This window comes from Hippopotamus amphibius, chromosome 14 (assembly GCF_030028045.1).
Source record: "Hippopotamus amphibius kiboko isolate mHipAmp2 chromosome 14, mHipAmp2.hap2, whole genome shotgun sequence".
NCBI classification, from domain to species: Eukaryota; Metazoa; Chordata; class Mammalia; order Artiodactyla; family Hippopotamidae; genus Hippopotamus; species Hippopotamus amphibius.
In genome coordinates, this window is record NC_080199.1 from 55,295,472 (window position 1) to 55,319,440 (window position 23,969).

Genomic DNA, 23,969 nt, shown 5'->3' on the forward strand with positions numbered 1-23,969 from the left:
AAATCTTTCCTTGCTAAGTGCTTGGCATACATATCTCATTTAATCATCACGAGCTGTTAAAAAGCATTCAGGGACTTCTCTGGTGCTCTGGTGGGTAAAACTCCCCACTCTCAATGCAGGGGGCCCAGGTTCCATCCCTTGTTAAGGGCACTAGATGCCTCAACTAAGAGTCTGCACACCGCAAATGAAAACAAAATCCTGCATGCCGCAACTAAGATTCTGTGTGCCGTAACTAAGACCTGGTGCAGCCTAAATAAATAAATATTAAAAAAAAAAAAAAAAAGCATTCAGAAGACTTCAGAGTAGAACATTCTTGGAACAATTCTCCAAAACCAGTCCATAGAACAGACACATAAGAATCATCTAAAGACACACACACACACACTTCTGGGTCCTACACTGAAGATTCAAATTAGTATAGGTCTTAAGTGAACCCAGGATTTTCCATTTCTTACTTCCCAGATGACCAGAAATTAGTATAGTGACAAACAGACCTTTGTACCTCACCAGGCAGGCTTGACTGCACCTGTGTGTACACAGTCACAGTCCCACAATGCCACATCTAGATTAAGTCAGTGGGATCACATTTGTATTCAGTAGATTCTACTTAGGGAATCAGCAAAGTGTGTAATATATTTTTCAAATATTTCACAGATCTAAAGAGGATTTTTATTTTAATTCAAGCTTTTCTTTAAAAAAACAAAAAAACCTCTATCATTTGACACCCCAACTGTCACATACACCTCACTCCTTTCTACCATCCTTTCTCACTCCCTTCACAGCCAACATTTCTCAAAGATTTGTCTATACTTCATTTCTTCATTTCCCACTCATTCTTTGACTCATTCTAGTCTATCTAATCTAATCCTGCCCCTACTATGCCACTAAATCTGTTCTAACTAAAGTCAACAACCACACAGGGCTAAACCCAATTAACACTTTCAGAACCTGTTTTGTTAGACTAATAAATCTCTCTCCTGCTTTTCCCCCATGCTGTTCCTCAGTCTTCTCTGCCCCACCTCCTCTGCCTCATGACTGAACACTGGATGTCCAAAAGGTTCCATTGAAAAGCGTCTTCTCACTCCAGATGCTTCCCGAGCAAACATCCATTTCTAGGATTTCAGCTACCAAGCCAGATTATAAAGGTGCAAACCACCTCTGCTCAGTTACCCTTGACAATTCCCTTAAAATCACCCTTTAAGTACATTTTACCACATTAATGGACCACACTGGCAACCAATATATCATCTGAATATATATAATTGAACCACTTTTTCTTCTGGCATTCAAGCACCAAATTAAGTAGGTAATTTATATTTAAAGGGCACACTGTAGGAAAAGACATTTTTTCCGCTTACTTCCACTCCATTTCACCTCCATACTCCCTAGCTTGAAACACAGCAATGTCTCCCCACTCTGTTTAAGGTAAAACTCTAAATCCTTAACATGACCTACAATGCCTTATATGATCTGATACTTGCCATCCTCATCTCCTATCACATTTCACTACATAAAAGTCCTCAGGGCCTTCTTCCATTTCCCAAAGCATACTCTTTCATTCCTGCTTTCGGGTATTTGCATAATGCTACTCCCTCAGCCTCCCACCACTTTCCATTCCTCTCTTTCTCATAGCCAATGCTTACCTAGTCTTCAAATCCCACTTCAATGTTCCACTTCCCATTTCCTTAGCGAAGCCTTTCAATGCAGCTCCTTCCCACCTACTCTGTTAGTTGTCTCCTTGTTATGCATGTAACATGCAAACACACTTTTTACCTGTTCAATGTCTGTCTTTTTCGCTAAGATGTAAACTTCATGAGGACCTTGTCTGCTTTTTTGTTGTTATATCCCAAGTACCTGAATATTGACTGAATCAATAACTTCAATCTCATTACAGATGCTTTTAACTCTCTTACAATTTGCATATCCAAATACAAACTCAAACTTGCCTTTTAAAGAAATTTATAGTAAAATTAACCATTGAAGTATACAGTTCAGTAATAATAAGTGCATTCATACTGTTTTGCAACCAATCTCCAGAATTCATTTTATCTTGCAAAACTGAAACTCTGTATCCATTAAACAACTCCCCATTCCCCCTCCTCCCAGCCTCTGGCAATCAACATTCTACTGCCATCTCTATGATTCTGACTACTCTAGGTACCACATGTAAGTGGAATCATGCAGTATTTGTCTTTCTGTGACTGGCTTATTTTATTTGTATGTTATAAAATATTTATTTATTTATTTGGTTGTGCCGCATTTTAGTTGCAGCAGGTAGGCTCCTTAAGTGAGGCTCGCCAGCTCCTCAGTTGCAACATTCGAACTCTTAGTTGCAGAATACATGTGGGATCTAGTTCCCTGACCGGGGATGGAACCCAGACCCCCTGCAGAGGGAGCGCAGAGTCTCAACCACTGCAGCACCAGGGAAGATTCATCCATGTCGTAAGCATGTATCAGAATTTCCCTCCCCTTTAAAGCTGAAAAATATCCTACTGTGGACTTCCCTGGTGGCACAGAGATTAAGACTCTGCCTGCCAATGCAGGAGACACAGGAGACACGGATTCCTGGTCCAGGAAGATCCTACATGACTCAGAGCAACTAAGCCCATGCACTACAACTACTGAGCCTGAGCTCTAGAGCCTGCAATCCACAACTACTGAGCCCACGCACCACAACTATTGAAACCTGCGAGCTTAGAGTCGATGCTATGCAACAAAAGAAGCCACTGCAATGAGAAGCCTGTGCACTGCAACCAAGAGTAGCACCCACTCGCCGCAACTAGAGAAAGCCTGTGCGCAGAAACGAAGACCCAACACAGCCAAAAAAAAAAAAAAAATTCCATTGCAAGTGTATGCCGCTATTCATTTATCCATTTATGGACACTTGGGTTACTTCCACTTTCTCAATATTGTGAATGATGCTGCTAAGAACATGGGTGTACAATATCTCTTTGAGCCTGCTTTTAATTCTCTGGGGCATATAGCTAGAAATAGAATTACTAGATCATTTGGTAATTCTATTTCTAATGTTTTCCATAAGTGGCTGTACCATTTTATATTCCCATGAACAGTACACAAGGACTCCAATTTCCCCACATCCTCACCAACTCTTGTTATTTGTTTTTTTGGGTTTTGATAGTAGCTATCCTAATGAGTGTGAGGTGGCAGATCTGCTTTTATATAAACTTTATGTGCTTTCTTTTTCCGACAAACGTGATAAAAAGCCCTCTTAAAATATGCTCCATGAACTAGCAAAAGACAATTCCAAAAGGTATGGAAAACAGAAAAGAAGAAATAGTCTTTCAAACCAGGATTTAAGGGACAATAAAACTGTGGTTCATGTGAAATGGCAAAAGAAAACAAGGAGAATGAACAACAGAAAGGCATTCCCACTCATATCTGACATCTCCTGAGGCCAGCTACCTGCATCAAGTTTTGAATTCCTTAAGCCTGTCTTCAGCCTTGAGTCAGGATGCTTCCCCTCCCCCGTATCTGCCACCTGTATGCTGGGACAGTACCTTTCTGTCATACTCTTCCTTTCTACTTCAGCCCTGTAACTGAGTCAGTGCCTGCCCTACTCAGGGGATGACTGAGTGGCAGGGCTCCATCCTTCCCAGGTAATAGGGTCACTGGGTCCCTTGGCATAGGAGGGTATCAGTGATAAACACAGATGTTAGGAAAGCTGGGGCAAATGAAATCCCATTACAACCTTGAAAACTTGAATTAAGTGTTTAATAAAACCTGGAAACAGATAAAGAGCTTCACACAAAGCAATATATCAACACATCCTAAATCAGAAATATATCCTGGTCTTGGGATTTTGAATTGAAAAGAAACTTCAACTGAGTTAAAAGATTAAACTGCAAGTAAAGATTTAAGACTATCTTGAAGACTCTCTGGATCTAGAAGTCACTTAGCTAAGTACCTCCCCAAAGATCTAAAATAAAGCAAAAAAAAAAAAGTTTCAAATCAAAGGTATTTATTTAATAGTGAATAGTTTGCATTCAAAGATAAAAGACCTATTAAGATTTGTAAACATACAACAGACACGCAAAACTTATGAAACAGTTGTTATTGCTTTATCAAAATTCAAGTCATCTATGCTGTAATTATTTTTCAAAGAACAAAATGTTTTATACTTACAGTTATGAAAATGAATCCATGTGTAAAAAATAAAAGGGAATGCTAACTAACATTAATCCTAAAACAATCACCGTTCTAGCATAAAAAGGCAGATACCACATGATAAGCAAGTTTCTTAAGTGTAGGCTAAATATTAAATTAAAATTTTCTTTTCTTTTTTTTTTTGGCAGTTTCTTTTTTTTTTTGGGTGGGGGGGTACACCAAGTTCAATCATCTGTTTTTATACACATATCCCCGTATTCCCTCCCTCCCTCAACTCCCCCCACCCTCCCTCGAGTCCCCCCCACCCTCCCCATCCCAGTCCTCTAAGGCATCTTCCATCCTCCAGTTGGACTCCCTTTGTTATACAACAACTTCCCACTAGCTATCTATTTTACAGTTGGTAGTATATATGTCTGTGCTACTCTCTTGCTTCATCTCAGCTTCCCTGATTTAACATTAATTCTAAAACAATCACCGTTCTAGCATAAAAAGGCAGATACCACATGATAACCAAATTTCTTAAGTGTAGCCTAAATATTAAATTAAAGTTTTCTTTATATAAGTTCGATGTCATTTACAGTTTTAAAAACTATATGATAATGAAGCCATTAAAGATGGTTAGAAAACAGAAATATATCTCAGTTTTATTGGCTCTTTGTCCCAATACTTAAGATAAGGAGCAAATAAACCATGAAGTATTTTGAAAGTTACTTTCCTTCAACAATATCTAAATAATACTGTTTTTTATATGGTAATGTACCTTGCGGACCTAGATAAACATTTGCATTTTCACTATTGATAGTCTACCTCACTTAAAATTATACAGTATACATCAACTGCAGAATATAAGATAAAAATGTAGCAAAAATAGTTCAGAAAAGTCATTCAAAATATCATCTATTTACTTTGAAAAGGTTAAATAAAACCAAACATTGAATGTATATTATCATGTTTCTCATGCTACACTTTTGAGAAAAATAACTGAGAAATATTTGAAATTTAAAATCATTAACGTTATATTTGAAATTCTCTCCATGACCAAAATGTAAGGTCCCTAAAGTGAAGAGGGAGGGGTTCAACAGATATGTCATTCATCCTCTTCCTCAGCCTGGATATCACAGTCAGAAAGGATGCATGACTGGGACCTCAGAATGAGGCTTCTGCCCACTTCTGCTTTACTGCTAACACAAAATTCCAGTGCTAAATGACTACGCCACCCCTCCAGACACCTCAGGGAGAAAACAAGCGTGTAAGCCATTTACAACATCAGGCTGTAAGCAGCTCATCTGCTGGGAAAGTTTTATGTTGCAGAGTTCTAGATAGAACCATTTCCTGAGTTGCAAAGAGTAAACAATTTTTTCACCACCACCATTTCAATTTGATTCAAACTAGTTTACCAGTTTAATTTGTGAGCAGACTGCCCTTCTAAATAAATAACCTATAATAAGATTCAAGTTATTTACATAAATACAATGAAGGCAATTCATCAAAGCATGGGGAATTTCTAACAATAAAATCCAACTGCACATACATGGGAAGGGAAAACCACTTTCACTTAGGGGGAAAAAATGATGGGGTATGCTTTCACTACTTGTCAAGAAATATAACTCTCAAGGACATATGTATAAAATAGGATTAAAAAAATAAAAGAAAAAATAACATTTTACAACAGGCATACATGCCACAATGTTTTAAAAAACACACTCTTTGATATGAAAGAAGTATGCCATCTAAAAGGCATTCTTGAATTTCTCTGCAATATTTTAAAGCTATTGATTTCATTTAAATTCCATTTATTTAAAAGCCCCAGAAAAAGTCCAGAAAATAAGCTAATTTCAACTTTCTATTTAATGAGCATAACCACATATACCAATGTGGAAGAACCATAATCACTTCTGTAACAGTAAATTTCAAATGAATAAGTTTTACTATAATTTTTGAGGATTTTAGTTCTAAGTTATATTGTCCACAGGGTGGCAGTCTCGCAGTCTTAATTTTGTCTGAATTCAATGTACAGTTTCAGTGTTCAAAAAGACACACACACACACACACACACACACACACGGGCAATGATAACTTACTGTCTGATCAACAGCTGCAAAAATTGTCCTTTCCAAAAAAAAAAAAGAATCTATGCTTCGTAACTTCCCTATTTCTTTGAGGAGTATTTACTTCCTGACATCTTAAATTTTTCCTTCAATGTACCTCTTCTAATCTAATCCTTTATATTCTGTTGCCACCACCCTCTTTAGGGAGATACTAAAGCCAAGAAGAGCTATAGATTATTACTATACTGCAGAAGACCCCAACCTTGGTCAATGTGGACAACACAGATACAATCCTTCCCTCCCCCAGTTCACCCTGCACACTACTGCCAAATTAATTTCATTAGAACACATTATATTACCAGAAATTCCTTCTTATAACTAAGTAAACTCCTTATTCCAAGGACCTTCACAATCAGAACCTTCCAAAATCTCCTAAGTGCTCTGCAAGGGTCAAGGGGATCTATGAAATAGACTCCACTTTGAATACACCTTGCAACTTCCTGGTTTTCATTCATTCATTCAAATATTTTCTGAACGCTCACCGAGTTCCAAGCACTGCTCCAAGTGTTGATGATACAGGGCGGGGCAGTCAAAGTCCCTGCTCCAAAGATATTTTCCTGGCTGGACAGTCGTGGGTTGAGAGCTATTAGGGGAAGGGGGATAAGCCCCAGGTACTTTCAGCTCTCTGCCGGTGAGGGATACAACTCTTCCCAAGTATGAGCCATCAGAAGCACACTAGGGGTTGGAGGGATGATAAAAAGACATCAGAGGAGATGTGCCAGCACTGACGCTACAGAGCCGGGCCTAGTTTTGTAATCGTAACACTATACTACTACTATACTACTACTAACAGTCCATTCCTACATTACTTGTACTCTCAGTCCAGCCAAAATGTGCTCAAGACTGTTTAAGGACATCTGCTCCAGTTTGCTTCCTTCTTACTGCCTTGCCTCCCACCAAATCAGAAAAGCCTAACCAACCTTGCAAGCCAATCTCAAATGCTGCCTCCTAGAGGCCTTTCCCCCTTCCCTTCACACAAACGCAGACATGGGTTTAGAGACCTTCAAACCCGTGTAACCCTTGGCTTACTCTCCTCTGAGCATTTATCACACTGTGCACTACTGTTATCATAATTATCTGTATACTTTAACCTCCTTTGTCTGCTATTTACTGAGCTCCTGCTGCATTCCTGGACTATCTAGGAACTAGAGTTGCAGTGTTAAATCATTCCATTATTATTTTCAAATATTTAATAGCCAAATGATAAATGTAAAATGTAGACAAAATATTCTGTATCTTTTAATTGCCTCCATCTTTCTTAATAGTTTTGCTGAGATATAATTTACATACCATGAAGCTCACCCACACTAAGAGTAGAATTCAACATTTTTCAGTGTATTTACAGGGTTGTGCAACCATCATCATAATGTAATTTTAGGACATTTTAATCACCCTAAAAAGAAACCTTGTACTTACATTAGTGATCATTTCCCATCCCCTGTGCCCCACCCCCACCCCCGCCATCTTAGGCAATCAGAATCGATCCTCTTTACAGATTTGTCTACTCTGAGCATTTCATATAAATGGAATCACACAAAAAGCGGTCTTTTGAACTTGGCTTCTTTTGTTTAGCATAATATTCTTGAGATTGATCCATGTTTTGGTATATATCAGTACTTCATCCATTTTATTTCCAAATAACATTTGACTGGGATACACCACATTCTCTTCGTTCATTCGTCAGCTGATGGACATTATGGTTGTTTCCACCTTCTGCTTGTGAATAATGCTGCTATAAACATTTGTGTACAAGTTTTTGTGCGGACATATTTTAAATTCTCTTGGGTATATACCTAGGAGTGGAATTACTTGGTCATGCGGTAACTCTATGTTTAACATTTTGAGGGAACTGCCAAACAGTTTCCCAAAGTGGCGACACCATTTTACATTTGCACAAGCAATGTATGAGGGCACCAACTTCTTCATTATTGTTTGACACTTATAGAATAAGAGTGATATCACTATACAATAACCCTATCCTCATGGAACTTACATTCTAGTGGAATTAGGCATGAAATAAACAGGAATAAACACACTTATTTCAGATAATAAGAAAAAAGAAAAGAAAACAGCATAATGTAATCAGACAGTAACCAGAAAAGGGGGTCTCTAGTGAGGTAGACAGAAAGGCCTCTCTGATAAGGTAACGTCGACAGGAGTGAGATGTGCAGAGCTGGAGGGGGACTATTGCAGGCAGTGGAGACAGCAAGAAATAAAACTGAGAAAAGGACAAGTTTGGCACATTCAAGGAACAAAAAGGAAGCAGCCAGTGTGACTCAAGTACAATGAAGAGGCAAAGGAGGGCGAAGACGGTGTTGGGGAGGTAAGTGTGGCCAGACAATGTTGGGCTCAGAGACCATGGTAAGGTCTTTGGATTTTAAAATGCCGTCATCATTTTTTCATCTCTTATATTTCTTCACCTACAGGTGTTCATCTACACAAACACTGACTGAACTGTCCTACATCTTCTAACTGCACCTAAAAGTAACAAATAGTAAAGAGACTATTTGGTGAAGCCACACCACTCATTTAGCACCACTTCATTTTGTACCTCAAGAGAGAACACGTAAAACATGACTACCAATGGTGTTCTGGAAACAAGGCACAAGCGTACAAATGAATCCTTACAAGTTTACCACTTAGTCCTGACCAATTTAAGGTGTATGCTTCACTGACAGCAACCTGCAGCGCTGTCTTAGAATATTAATGTCATTTTCAATAAAGCAATCCAGTAAGAATATAGTCGCAGATCATTCTCATAACCTAAACCTAGGTTTCACTCTTTTTAAATGTAATTCTTATTTACTGATTTTCTCCATTCCATTAGCTAAAAATCAACATCTAATTGCTAAACATAAAACCCATGGGCACAAAATACATGTTTCTATATTGTCTGACTCATTTGAAAAAAAAACAGGAATTTTTCACATATTATGCTATATTTAGTTTTTTCAAAGAGACAAAAAATGTTTTAAAAACTCTAGTGACGTAAATGCCACTCCCTTAAAACAACTTGTTACCTAGTCAAAATTTATCAAGTTACAATTCCCTTTTTACCATCCCAACTTGATCCCCATGGCTCTCCCTCCAGGCACTGTGCTCCCACCCAACCAGACTACTTGCCAGCCTCACACTTGCTCCCCCCACCTGAGCGTTATGATACACATTCCCCAGCAGGAGAAATCCAACCCCGTCTTCAAGGTCCAGGGCAAACACTCTCCCCTCCTGTCTGGTCTCTAGTCCTCTTCTTTGAGTAGAACTGACTTCTCATCTATGTGCTCCTGAAGCCATTCTGCAGCTCAGATGCTGCCCTAGCCATTTCTGCCTGGTACACAACAGATATATAAGTCTATGTCTTGGACAGAGATACTGTCACCAAACTACTCCTCTCAGCATACCCTCAAGTACGTATAAAGCTATTGGCAATTGCATCGGCCGCTCAGTTGAAAATCACATCCATTTTAGCACAATTTGATACCAAGTCATGACAAAACGCAAGGTCAAAACTGAAGCTCTCTCTGGAGGCAACTAAGGCAGAAGGATCTTTCCTTCCTTACAAATTCAGGCCTAATTCTTTAGTAAATGCTTTCTGAACAATGACACAATCTTCTACTTAAATGAAACTTTTCCACTCTTGTTACCGACACAAGAATTGCTCAACAATTCTTGCAACTCCAAAGTTTGTGAGTGATATGTATTATCAAGAATGTATGGCTCTAAACCCAGAGCACAGAGGTGGAAGATCTACACAAGCTCATACAGCTAATCAACGGGGCCAAAATATAATTCCATTCAGTAGTCTCTCCACAACCTCCTAACATGAAGAACCTGAACATCAGTTAACTTTCAAAAGTATCTGATGATGCTTGATGTAAACATTCAAATATCTGAATTAATGAAGATGATCTAAAACATTTTTAGTTGTGAAAACTTATTTACAATGTGAAAATAATTGATCCTTAATCATACTGATCACATTAACATATTTCGAAACTCACTGAGCAGTTAAAACTATCAAACATAATCTGGGAAGGCACATACTAACAACTAAAGCTTCTGTTCTTCGTAACGGCACTGACCAGAAACCCATCCACAAGAGCCACTTTTTCCTTCTTCATTTGTTCCCAGAGGCCCAATACACTAAACATTATAGCTCACCCCATTTTCTAATTTCAGCTTGCATTTAAGATAACGCTTTTGTTTCATTTACAGCTCACATGCTGCTGACACAGCTGCCCCTTCTTTGTAATAAACACAGGGCTTCTATATTTAAAAATACAGTGAAACTCTGTTATAACATCCCCTCCCCAGTCTCCGGCCAATTTTCTCGCTTCCAAGCCCCACCTCCACCCCAGGATTTTCTATGCGCGGCGCTCCAAACGTTAGACCCTTTTGGAAAGTCACATTTCTTCTTTAAAGACATCTCATCCTAGCGCTGTTTTTCTTCTCCACAGCGTGTGTGCGTGTGTGTGTACGTGTGTGTGTGTGTGCGCGCGCGCGCGCGTGTGTTGGGGGGTGGGGGGGGTGCCCTTCCCCAGAGGCCTTCCCGAGCAAAAGCACTCAAGTCTGTGGCTGCGGAGTCTGGGGTACTTTTTGTGAACTACGGCCGGCGCCCCCGATGCCAAGTCGGGATGACCTCGCAGGCCGGCCTCGGGGCGGGGCTCGGGCGCCGCGGGAGCCCCGGGTGGACACGCGGCCGCGGGCAGCTGCGTGGTCCGGAGAGCGCGCCCGCGGGCACCCGGGATCTCCGGCCCGCCCTCGGCGCCCCCCCCACCCCACCCCACCCCACCCGGGGGCTGCTTTGGGTCGGGGGCGGGGGTGTTTCTAGTCAACACCCGGCCGAGATAACCAGGGCTACGAGCCGGGCGCGGGCTCCCGGGCGCCCAGAGCAGGGGGCAACACGCCCTGCTTCGCTGGGGGCCGTCCGGAGGGGGCGGCCGGGGAGGAGGCTGTGGGCCCGAGGGGGGCGCTGGGGGCAGATAAGGCGAGGCCGGAGTTAATCATCACCTCCCGAGCGTTTGGAAAGGGACGGCCGGGGGCCGGGAGGGCGGCCTCGGGGAAAGCGAAACTCCTTCCCCGCCAGCCTCCAGCGGGAGCAGAGGGACCCTGAGCGCACTCGCTCCGCCAGCCCGCCCGGCGCAGCACTCGTGGCTCCCAAAGCTGCAGCCCAGATCACGGCGTCACTAACCACTACTCTAAGGCGCGTTTTCCACGAGATCACCCGGCGTAGGGGGCAGGAAAAAAGAGCCGGAGCCAGTGGAAATACATTAAGTTCGTTCCCCCTGTCGATTTCTAAAAACAGCAGGACGTTCCCATACCGGGAGTCGAACCCGGGCCGCCTGGGTGAAAACCAGGAATCCTAACCGCTAGACCATATGGGAAGTGCTGCCGAGAGCGCCGCCGTGACTCACCTGACAAGCGCCAACGCCGCCGCCGCCGCCGCCACCCCAGCTCCGCCGCCCGCCGCCACCCCAGCCGCCGCGTCTGCGCCACCGGAGCCGCGGCCGCCGCTGCCCACGCGCTCGTGAGCCAGGGAACGCGCCCGGCCCGAGCGCGCGGGCGTCCCGGGGGCGGGGCGGAGTCGCTCCTCCGCCTCAGGAAAGTTCCGAAGCCAAGCCCGGCGACTCCCGGCCGCGAGATCAGCTGTTTCACCTTTCTTTTTTTAACTCCGCCAACGGCCCCCAGCCTACAGGTCCGGGCTGCTCCGCTGGTCAAAGTGCGTGCGGACTAGTTGGCAAAGTTGAGGGCGGCGACGTCTCTGGGAACAGCTGTTTGCGCTCGGGGCGGAGGCGGCGCGCGAGCTCTTCGGCCGCGAGCCAGCGAGCCTAGAAGAAGGGTGGAGGTTCTGGATCTCAGGGAAAACGAGAGAGAGAGAGCAGGCGGGCTGACGCGGGGACGTGAGGCTTGAGCTTCCCGTCCCTCAGCTCAGGTCCCGTCGCGCTTTCGCCCCTTCTCGGTGACCTCAACCCGTTTATAGCGACCCCACCTCTCCGGAGCCGGGAGTACCGCCCCTGGAGGGGGAGGGGAAGGGGAGGAAATTTCGAACGCGGATTGAGGCGTCTCGGCACCCGTAGTTGGGAACCGTGGAACACTGGTCTCAGGGAAGGAGGGAGGTGTCCGGGCTCGCAGGCTCCGGTGGGCCTCGCGGTGAGCTGGGCCCCGACTCGCCCCGCGTGGGGAACGCGAGCCTCAGCCGGGCCCCGGGGCGACCCGCGGAGCTGCTGGTCTAGTCATGTGAGTCGGGTCTCAGGCGCTAAACAACGAGATCTTGTTTCTCCGGACGGCCCCTTCCTTGGCGGGTCTCTCCCTCCGCCACCACCCCTTCCCCCCCCGCCCTCGGCCGGGGGCGTGACGGATGCTTCCTTAACTCGCTCGGGACCAGCGGCGGACCTGCGGGGCCGGTTCTCTGGGCGGGATGGGGATGCTACCCCGCAGAGCGCCCTGCGGGTCTGGAGCACGGGCTCCGGGAGAAAGGCAGGCGGCCCCTGGAGGGTGGACGGCAGCCGCGAAGCGACGGAGCTCTCCCGCCTCCTACACGGTCGGGGGCCGTGAGCATCCTTCTGGTTTCTGTAGCGCTTGAACCGTGGGGTATTGTGAAATTGTAGGGTTGAACTGCGGCCACCGCTGCCTCTTCCGCCTACTTCTAGCAGCCAGCCCTGGTTAGCCTGTGACTTTATTTTTGGGGCTTGCCGGCTGAGAGATCCTTCGGCTTTTCAACTCTCTCTTGCCCTGAGGCTCAAGAAAAAACTGTATTAACTGATAGTCTCGGAGGAACCGCATTCTCCCACCAGAGGCGTCTTATGCTTTGTTCTTTGGGTAGATATAACTTGATTTAGAGTGAACTTTATGAGTTTCTTCATGTCTTTTTAGAGTAATCTCCAAAAATGCCAAAAAGGAATGGAAAGGGTAGATAATCTTCTCCAAGTTGTTCCTTATTTTTTCACGCTGATGGCAGTAACAAATGAGGCGTTTTTTTAAAAAGCTATTTTGTTTAAGGGAATTTTAAATCCGGTGCAGACTTTTTCTACTCTACTGGCATCAGAATTTCAGTTGACTGCCTTCAGTCAGCTAAATAATAATGCAGGGTGCTGTGTGTAACAAGACAAAATTCAATAGCAGAGGCTTATATTTCAGACTCTTTAAGATGTAAATCATGCAGAAACTAACTGTTTAAATTCTAAATAAACTTAACCTTGTGTTTCCTTTTTCAGGGCAGACTACTGGAAGTCACAACCAAAGAAATTCTGTGATTACTGCAAGTGCTGGATAGCGGACAATAGGCCTGTATGATAATTTCTCTATTAAAGTGTCTTATAATATTGTATTCATGTGAAATGTTCCGTTTTGATCTCAACTCAAGCGCTTACAAAGCACTTTCATACACATTGCTCTTGATTTTTCAGAACATCGAACAATTTCTGTTGTCCTTTCATTCCTTGTAGGAAAGCTGTGAACCTTCTTTTTCATCAGCCCAAATTTGATTATGTACTAAGTTAAATTATTTGTCTATGGCCCTTCAGCCACATTCAGGAACTGGACATTGAGTGGGTAATCACATTCATGTGGATGAAACACCTGTATTATGATGGTGCTGTTTGTAATGTCGTATACAAAAAAAAAAGCACAAAGCCCTTAATGTGTGAAAAGAAACACCATTATTGTAGTTTTTCTCGTATGTTTTCTGCTCTAGAGATAGATATATTTGATGCAGAGCTTTATATCTCTAAATGCTTAAATTGGAAAGAACATCATTACCTTTGTCATGGAATATGGAAACAGGAACCATTACGCACACTATTACTCTAACTCTTAGTCCAAATTCAGCTTTTAAGACAAAAAACAAAAAGTACCATTGATTTTTCCCCCCATCTCATGCATGTCATAGTCTGTGCACATAGTACATAAATGATAGGGTATCTTTTAAATGTATTGTATATTCAAATCCTTATCACTTGGTAGAGTTGGATGCACAAAAGAATAGTACCCCATCATTAACAATGTTACGTTTCTTTGATAGACATTTATTACTATTACCTGCAAAATCTGAGCATTTTTTTCTTTTCAGTTTTGTCTTGTTTTTTTGTTTGTTTTGGGGGTAGTTTGTTTTTCTTTGCCTTTTTGAATAGTTGCTAAAGTTCTTGACTGTCATGTTTGACTTAGGCCATCCTTACCAAAAAAATGCCACAAATTTTAAAAGCTACACAAATCATCGATAGTCTCTCCTCCCTGGAAGTATCCAAGCAATTCAGTGAAGTTTTTGAGTTATCTAGAGTAAATAATTCCTTCTACGATGGCCTTTCGTCATCTCCTTGAATTGCTAATATACATTGATTTAACCTTTAGCTAGAAACAAAATTTATTTTTGAACGGGCCTTAAATATTCTTTGTGTAGTTAGGAAACCAACATATAAAAAATAGAGGATGAGTATTTGCTTTATGAAATCACACTTTAAAGAGGAATTCACAGCAGTACTTTAGAATAATCAGCAAATGTGTTAGATAAGAATTGATTGACAAAACTTATCTTGCCAAGTTACCAGAAATTTCTTATTGCATACAACAACACGTTTCTAATTTAGGGGGCATTCTAGCTGTTAAATAGGTAATAACATTTACTCACCCACTCTGTCCCCATCCATCCATTTACCATCATTCCTCATAGGCTACCATTCTTTTAATTTTCTTTTCTGTCTTTCCATTGTGTCTAGAGACATATAGATATAGGTCCTGATTCCAACATGCATAGAAGGTAGCATGCTATTTACACTGCCATGCACCACAGTTTTGGTTTTTTTTTAAATTGGACAGCATATCTTGGAGGTCTTTCATCATCAGTATATAAGGAGCTCCTTTGTTCTCTATTACAGCAACCCAATTTTGATAGATAGTGCCAAATTGCCCTGCAGAGGAGTTTTACAGTTTGTACCACTACCACATTGTATAATAGTATTTGTTTATAATTTAGGAGGAATTTTTTCATGTCTACTTTTTTCTCAGTTTGGAAGAATAAGGTTCTAAGAATCATTGTTTATTCTCTGTGTCTTTTACCTAATGTGGCAAATAGAGCAGTGCAAAATCTAGAGCCTGGCTGGTTTTGACATTGTATATTGAGATGTTGAGAGGTGTTTCTTAAAGTTAAGATTGTTTTTCCACTCCTCTTTTGGCTTCATGTCTCATTTGAGTCCTCATTACAGTCATATTCACTAGATTAGTCATCAAGAGTACCTTGTATATTTCTCTATTAATATGGTCATCATAGTTTATTTTAAGCACCAAAGGAAACCTGGTTAGAGGACATAATAATAAGTAATGTGGTTTAGTTCCCTAGCATCATTTGATAAAAAGGGCCAATTTGCATTAGAATTTTTATCTTTTCTGCTCAGTTTTGTTATGTTGCATTTCCTTATTTACTGTTACTTTGCTGTGAACATTGATATGTACTTTTCCTTTGTATTTTCTCTCTCTCTTTTAATCTTCAAGAGCATTGAATTTCATGAAAGAGGAAAGAATCATAAGGAAAATGTGGCAAAGAGGATCAGTGAGGTAATCTAGTTTGTTTCTTTCTTTGCCAGTTTTTCTGTGTAAATATCAGCCCTTTATTTAGCTTTCACTTTTATATGTGTCTTGCACAGATTAAACAGAAAAGCCTGGATAAGGCAAAGGAAGAAGAAAAGGCATCAAAGGAGTTTGCTGCAATGGAGGCAGCTGCCCTGAAAGCATACCAAGAGGATTTGAAAAGGCTTGGCTTAGAGTCAGGTAAAAAAGCAGCCAGCATGTTTTTAAAGCAACATCAGAGGTCATGCTAAGTGAGCTCTTTTTGTTTCCATAGAGAGGTTGCACACTTGGTATACTCTTAGTGCTTTGCCTGTGCATCACAGCCCTGTTTAGGCTGTGGCACTTTTGCTCATGCACTTGTGTTTCGCTTTTAAACCTTCATCTTTGAGTACCTCCATTCACAACAACTGTGTTACTCTTGGGGTTACCTAGTCGTCGTTCTTAGGTCAGTGGTTCATTTCAGAGACACTTGAGCTTTTTATGTATTGTAATTATTTGGCTAAATGGATCTGTTCATTTAAAAAACAGGCTTTGCATTATAACCCCAGTTCACTTTATCCATGTGGTCAAAACTGTGAATCATGTTTACTTACATACATGAATTACAGTGAATTAACCTTTTGTGGACAAATTAAGTGACTTTACTACTAGAAGGAAAACTTTATTTTTTTACTTTTTAATTTTTCGTTGAATATATTGGACATGTAATAGTGTGCACATTTAAGGTTTACAGTGTGTTAGTTTGATACACTTATTGTAATGTGATTGCTGTTGTAGCAGTATTTATCATATTATATAATTATAGTACAATATCATTTCCTACATCCATTATACTCTGCGTTAGACCTCTGGCTTATTTACTGTTCTTTGCAAGTTTGTGCCCTTAAACAACATCAGTCTTATCCCTCCATCCCACCCCCCCCATCCCCTATTTTGCTTTGTTTTTCACAAGTTTGACTTTTTTAGATTCCACATATAAGTGATACCATACAGTATTTGTCTTTATGTGTCTGGCTTATTTCACTTAGCACAATGTACTCAGGGTTCATCCATGTTGTGACAAATGGCACGATATCCTCCTTTCTCGTGGCGTATGCACACACACACTCACACACACACACGTGATGTGTGTGCGTGTGAGTGTGTGTGTGTGTACCACATCTTTTTTTAATCCACTTTTCTATTGATGGGCATTCAGGCTGTTTCCTTATCTTAGCAATAGAGTAACTTAGCTGTGATAATGCTGCAATAAGCACAGATCTCTTCATAATCCTCTTTCATTTCCTTTGGGTATATACCCAGAAGTGGAATTGGTGGATGGTATGGTAGACCAATTTTTTAATTTTTTGAGGAAGCTCCATATTTTTTTTCCTCTATGGTTGAACTAATTTACATTCTCACCAGCAATATATGAAGGCTCCCATTTTACCACATCCTCTCCAGCAAGAAGGTAGATAATTTGACGGTGTGAGGATAACTCAGTTCCAGATAAAAGGCATTATTTAAGTGGAGTATATCTATCTTTTCACTGAATTTAGGCTTTAAGTTGGTAACTTTGTATAAGCATTTCTTCCACGACAGACCCATCATCCTTAAACCAGATCTTAGTTGTTGATCGTGCATAACGGTTGGGGTAGTCAACATGGAATGGCATTCTTTACTTTCTAACAAAAATTGCTTTCAGTTAACTTTTTAAACAGAATAACAGGTAATTGGCATTGCCCTCATCAAATAAGAACAATTGTGACCAGACTTTTAAAATATCCTGGACATATTAGTTAAAAGGCAGGGGTAGTAGTATTTCTACAGGGATACAGCTTTATGATCATTTTAAAGGGAAAAAGGATTGTTGGCATTCCTGCATTCCATTCAACTGCTAAAAACATAGTTGAAAATTCATCTCATCAACTGTGTAGATTGGGGACTTCCCTGGTAGCCCAGTGGTTAAAATCCGCCCACCATTGCAGGGGACACGGGTTCGATCCCTGGTCCGGGGAAGATCCCACATGCCACAGAGCAATTAAACCTGTGCACCACAACTACTGAGCCTGCACACCCTAGAGCCCGCGTGCTGCAACTACTGAAGCCCACACGCCTAGAGCCTGTGGTCCGCAACAAGAGAACCCACCACACTGAGAAGCCCGAGCACCAATGAAGAGTAGCCGCTGCTCGCCACAAGTAGAGAAAGTCTGCGTGCAGCAACGAAGACCCAATGCAGCCAAAAAAAAAAAAAAATTATGTAGATTGGGAGATTCCATTATGCTGCCCTATGAGCAAATAAATCTTAGTATTTTATATTTAATTGGCTTTTTCCTATCAAATGTTTTTCATAGTCTTGTTTTCTAAATAGGATATATATTCCTTTAAAAGTACAATAGTGGATTTCCCTGGCGCAGTGGTTAAGAATCCACCTGCCAATGCAGGGGACATGGGTTCGATCCCTGGGCTGGGAAGATTCCACATGCTACGGAGCAACTAAGCCTGTATGCCACAATTACTGAGCCTGTGAGCCACAACTATTGAGCCCATGTGCCGCAACTACTGAAGCCTGAGCACCTACAGCCTGTGCTCTGCAACAAGAGAAGCCACCACAAAATGAGAAGCCCACATACCGCAACTAGAGAAAGCCCATGTGCAGCAATGAAGACGCAACGCAGCCAATAAATACATAAATTAATTTTTTTTTAAAGTACAACAGTGTACAAAAGAAAAATGTTTTCAAAATTAGCTGCTTTTAATATTGCTCCAGACATCTTTAGAATTTTTTAATAAAGTTATACTCTACATTTTATGCTATGGTCTGAGGGTTGTTTTATTTTTTCCCTCAATGATATGTCAAGTAACTGATGTTGGGAATAACTAACCATTTTCTTTTAAATAATTAAAGATACACATCATTTTTAGTGGCTATGGAGTGGTTAGAAACACAAGCTTTGGGGTCAACCAGAATTGCCTCTTGCTAGTGATGTGACTTTCGATTTTTACTAAAATTAAGTAACATAATGGTATGAATTGCTTATTACAATGACGACTTGTAACAAGTGTCCAATAAAGGGTATAAAATGCCTTAATAGGATGCTATTAAAATGCCATAATTTATGTAACTAGTCTCCTCCTGATTAACATTTAGGTTTCTTAGAGTTTTTCACTATTAGAAAGAATGTTTCAGTGAGCACCCTTGTGTAGGCATGTTTTCACATTTATCTCTGTAGGCCCAATTTCTAGAAGTGAGATTGCAGATTTAAAGTGTAAATATAATCCACAAATGGGCAGAAGACCTAAATAGACATTTCTCCAAAGAAGACATACAGATGGCCAACAAACACATAAAAAGATGCTCAACATCACTCATCATCAGAGAAATGCAAGTCAAAGCCACAATGAGGTATCACCTCACACCGATCAGAATGGCCATCATCACAAAATCTGGAAACAACAAATGTTGGAGAGGGTGTGGAGAAAAGGGAACTCTCCTGCACTGTTGGTGGGATTGTAGGTTGGTACAGCCACTATGGAAAACAATTTGGAGGTTCCTTCAAAAACTACAAATAGAACTACCATATGATCAGTAATCCCACTTCTGGGCATATACCCAAAGAAAACCATAATCCCAAAAGAAACATGTACCATAATGTTTATTGCAGCACTATTTACAATAGCTAGGACATGGAAGCAACCTAAATGCCCATCAACAAATGAATGGATAAAGAAGATGTGGCATATATATACAATGGAATATTACTCAGCTATAAAAAGGGATGAGATGGAGCTATATGTAGTAAGGTGGATAGACCTAGAGTCTGTCATACGGAGTGAAGTAAGTCAGAAAGAGAGACAAATATTGTATGCTAACTCACATATACGGAATCTAAAAATGGTACTGATGAACTCAGTGACAAGAATAAGGACGCAGATGCAGAGAATGGACTGGAGAACTCGAGGTTTGGGAGGGGGCGGGGGGTGAAGGGGAAGATGAGATGAAGCGAGAGAGTAACACAGACACATATATACTACCAACTGTAAAATAGATAGCCAGTGGGAAGTTGTTGTATAACAAAGGGAGTTCAACTCGAGGATGGAAGAAGCCTTAGAGGACTGGGATGGGGAGGGTGGGGGGGACTCGAGGGAGGGTGGGGGGTGAGTCGAGGGAGGGAGGGAATACGGGGATATGTGTATAAAAACAGATGATTGAACTGGGTGTACCCCCCAAAAAATAATAAATAAATAAAATTAAAATAAATAAATAAAGTGTAAATATATTTTGTATATTGATGGATGAAATCAAGCTGTCTCCACAAATGTTGGGCTGATTTATACTTTTTCTAGAAATAAAATTATTTTATTAACTGATGTTGAGAATAACTAACCATTCCTTTGGAAAAAAACAAAGCCATAAAAACTACCCATTTTTTACCCCCATGTAAATACCTGATGAATCAGACTGACCAACAGTGGATTTGGTCATTCTTTTTAGTTTTATTGATCTAATGCAAAAAAATTGAATGTATTTGCATTTCTTTGGATATTAGCGAAGTGTTAAATTGGACTTTTTGCCCATTTTTGTGTTAGAATGTTAGATTTGTAAGGAATCTTCGTTGTGAACATTAACCCACTGTCATATTTGTAAAGATTTATCATTTGTGTCTTATATATTTTTTTGTTTTTATTTTTGCCATAGCAAATAGTTGAATTTTTATGCAAATTTAACATTAATTTACTTTGTATTCTTTTTGTAAATATCTTTGATCTGAAATTTATATTGATGTAAAAACATGGGAGGGGCAGGGAGTGGGGAATAACTTTACTTTTTTCCAAATAATTAACCAGTTACTCCAACTTCATTTGTTAAATTATTTATTTTTTCTCTAATGAGAAACACCAGGGACGTCCCTGGTGGTCCAGTGGTTAAGGATCCACCTTCCAATGCAGAGAATGCAGGTTTGATCCCTGATCAGAGAACTAAGATCCCACATGCCATGGGGCATCTAAGCCCATGCGTTGCAATAATGACCCAGTGCTGCCAAAATTTTTTTTAAAAGTATATAAACACCAGAAATCTGCAGTTGGATCAGTTTCTGTGCTGTTGTGTTTCATTCATATGTTTGTCTACTCCTGCATCAGTTTTACACTATTGGTTTGTTTTGTTTTTTAATTAATTAATTTATTTATTTGCTGTGTTGGGTCTTTGTTGCTGAGCACGGGCTTTCTTTAGTTGCGGTGAGTGGGGGCTACTCTTCGTTGTGGTGCGCAGGCTCCTCATTGCCGTGACCTCTCTTGTTACGGAGCACGGGCTCTAGGCACGTGGGCTTCAGTAGTTGCAGCACATGGGCTCAATAGTTGTGGTTCACGGGCTCTAAAGCCTAGGATCAATAGTTGTGGCGCATGGGCTTAGTTGCTCCACAGCATGTGGGATCTTCCTGGAGCAGGGATCGAACCCATGTCCCCTGCATAGGCAGGCAGATTCTTAACCAATGCACCACCTAGGAAGCCACTGTTGGTTTTTTAATCATAGTTTTAGAATATTTTAATATCTAGTAGGACTAGATTCCCCTTATCACTTTTTATAATTCTGGATATTCTTACATTCTTGCACGTTTAGTTTTCGAGATAGGCTTTGTAATTGGGTCAAGTTCCCAAAAGAATATTGTCAAGCTTTTGATTGGAATAAAATTATTAGTGTTTTATACCAGAAAAAAAAATTTGTCAGCTACTTCACCCTTCTCTCATCTTTCTCCAGAAATTTCAGAGCCAAGCATATCACCAGTAACCAGCACTATCCCACCCACCTCTGCATCAAATAAGCAGAAAGAAAAGAAGAAAAAGAAAAAAGACCCTTCAAAGGGCAGATGGGTAGAAGGCATAACCTCTGAGGGTTACCATTACTATTATGATCTTATCACAGGCGGTAAGTCATTTAGGCATAAAAATAGTAGAGAATGATAAGCTGACACTTTATTTTGTGTTAGGACTTTAAGTTACTATTGGAACATTTAAGCAATGAAAGACTGTAACTTTACATTTTTACCACTGGTAAAAAAAATTATGTGCCCTTTAAAAAGGTACCCTTCTCATAGTGACTCAAGGTCATAATTAAAGACTTACTAGTGGGTTCCTTACAAATAAACTATAGCTTTATATTTTCTCAATAAAACTTTGTAAATATTTTAACTTTTAGGAGTGTATGAGATCACAAGGAGAAAGAAGAGAACAAGAAGTAGAAAGTGGGTGGTATATATGTTAAAGGAATGAGTAGAAGAAAAGTTAAGAATGGTCAGGAAGGTAGGAAATAAGATCAGAGAGTTAATCACAAAGAAAGCCTTGGGCTACCAGTGTTATGGTCATTACTAAGGTCTCTAGAATCAGAGTCAGTTTTTGACTACATAGAAATAGTAATACTGTCTGAGAGTTTGCACTGAGCCATAAGTGCAGTGCATGTTATAGTTCAGCAGTGAACCATAAATAATTGTATGCAAGGGATTATAAGTCTTTCTCAAATTTAAATAGAAATTATTTATTAATTATATTTTTTCTCCCTTCTGGTGCCTGTTCCTCGCTGCCTTTGTTCACCATCCTACTTTATACACTCTTGCTCTCAGCAATACTTGTTTTTAATTCCTGCATACTTCATCTTATTCCTCTTTTGCGTCATTCATTCCATCTCTCTCCCCTGCCCCAAGATGTCAGAAGGCTATCTCATCCCTTCAAAATTTATCAAGCCTGAATTCCAAGAAGTCTTTAAGAGAAGCCCTACCTGGCTCTAATAATTCTTGTGGAAGTACCAGTAACTTCTTATCCTTCATGCTGTCCTTTCTTCTTGGTTACATAGCATTCACTGTATTCTTCTGCACAGTACTACTGGGATGTATGTTGTTTCTTTTTACTTGTCAATTATGTTTTAAACTATAGTGTTTTGTTCACGTTGAATATCTTGTCATTTTTTGCCAAATTAAAATACTTTGGAAAGATTTTACAAATGCAGTATATTTTGCTTTAAGCATCTCAGTGGGAGAAACCTGAAGGATTTCAAGGAAACCTAAAAAAGGTAACTGGAGCACATTAATAGTCTTTTCTTTATTCTTTAAAGTGATTGGTTTCTGGGGTTTTTGTAGGGTTTGGTTAAGCAAATTTGCTTCCAGTCCCCCCAGCCCCTTTGTTCCTTTCTTTCTATAATCCTTTTGTTAAAAGGGTGGATGGAAGTGGAAAAGTGGTATCTACCCTAAGTGTCCATGCAGGGCAAAGACTGTTAGTTGGTTTGTAGTCGTTTGCCATTCACGTGTCCCTGTCAATCTGCACAGAACTTTTCCTGGCCTTCAGAGGGGAGACATTCCCTCCCTGAAAGGTGGCTCATGATTAACACAAATCAAGCTTCCTGGCCATGATCAGTACCCCCACCCCTAATTCCCAGGTGTCAAGAGGAAAGGTTGGCTGACTCTGCCTTAGTTGTCTAACATATAACCACGTCTTCAGTTCATGCTGGTTTTTTTTCCCTCCCATTAGACAGCAGGGAAGACTGTTTGGGTAGAAGGTTTAAGTGAAGATGGTTATACCTATTATTATAATACAGAAACAGGGGGTAAGTATTACCTTTGATTATCTTTTAAACTGTCTAAATTGTACCTGACACTGCTTGTTAGCCTGCTTGTCTGCACTTGAGAATTTTAGTATAGTGATAAACATATTTCTATAGCCAGCGTGATATTTTTTATAGTTTAAAAACATGAATACAATGGGAAAGCAAAAAAAATTTCTATAATATACTGAGCTTTGCATTGTTATTCTCAAGTGATACTGCATTCCCAAATTTTTTTACTTTAAAATCATTTTTACTTTCTCTACCATTATTGATTTTTATCATGATTATTTTAGAAATATATCATTACCTTGGAAGGTCACCTCATTCCACTTGCCTTCTCCCTTTTTAAAAAGCATTTTGAAGCTATTTTGGCAGTGGCTAAGACTAATTTTCACTTTTACTAATTTAATAATTTTCAGTTATGTAGATATTTAGAAAACATGCATAATTATTGTCACCGAATTATTATCTTTTCTTCAAGTTAAAATTTTATCTAATTTATTAGTCTTTCTAGTAATTATGGTTGGTTTCTTCTGCAATTAAATTTACCAAAATAGCTATAGTATTGGTGTAACTTTGAGATGGTTTTTGTTTTGTTTTGTTTTTTT

At 40.5% G+C, this 23,969-nt stretch overlaps 2 protein-coding genes and 1 non-coding gene across 4 annotated transcripts in view; 1 reads left to right on the forward strand and 2 right to left on the reverse strand.

Moving 5' to 3' along the window:
* The window catches only part of ELF1 (E74 like ETS transcription factor 1), a 104,742-nt gene extending 92,960 nt beyond the window's left edge, over positions 1-11,782 (reverse strand). Inside the window, exon 1 of the mRNA XM_057707784.1 lies at positions 11,645-11,782. The gene's annotated coding sequence lies outside the window, so the exon portion shown is untranslated. The remainder of the gene's footprint in view (positions 1-11,644) is intronic.
* TRNAE-UUC (transfer RNA glutamic acid (anticodon UUC)) lies at positions 11,543-11,614 on the reverse strand. Its single transcript has one exon. It is a non-coding gene; the product is annotated as a tRNA-Glu (tRNA).
* Positions 11,783-11,843: 61 nt separating the features above from the next.
* The window catches only part of WBP4 (WW domain binding protein 4), a 32,460-nt gene continuing 20,334 nt past the window's right edge, over positions 11,844-23,969 (forward strand). The window contains exons 1-7 of one of the 2 annotated variants that reach the window (XM_057707792.1): positions 11,844-11,949; positions 13,445-13,517; positions 15,714-15,776; positions 15,866-15,989; positions 21,526-21,693; positions 22,784-22,830; positions 23,286-23,361. In XM_057707792.1, the coding sequence (XP_057563775.1) occupies positions 15,929-15,989; positions 21,526-21,693; positions 22,784-22,830; positions 23,286-23,361 (352 nt within the window). In that variant the 5' untranslated portion in view covers positions 11,844-11,949; positions 13,445-13,517; positions 15,714-15,776; positions 15,866-15,928. Of the gene's footprint in view, positions 11,950-12,317; positions 12,468-13,444; positions 13,518-15,713; positions 15,777-15,865; positions 15,990-21,525; positions 21,694-22,783; positions 22,831-23,285; positions 23,362-23,969 lie in introns of those variants that run through there. The other variant, XM_057707791.1, reaches the window with a different exon arrangement.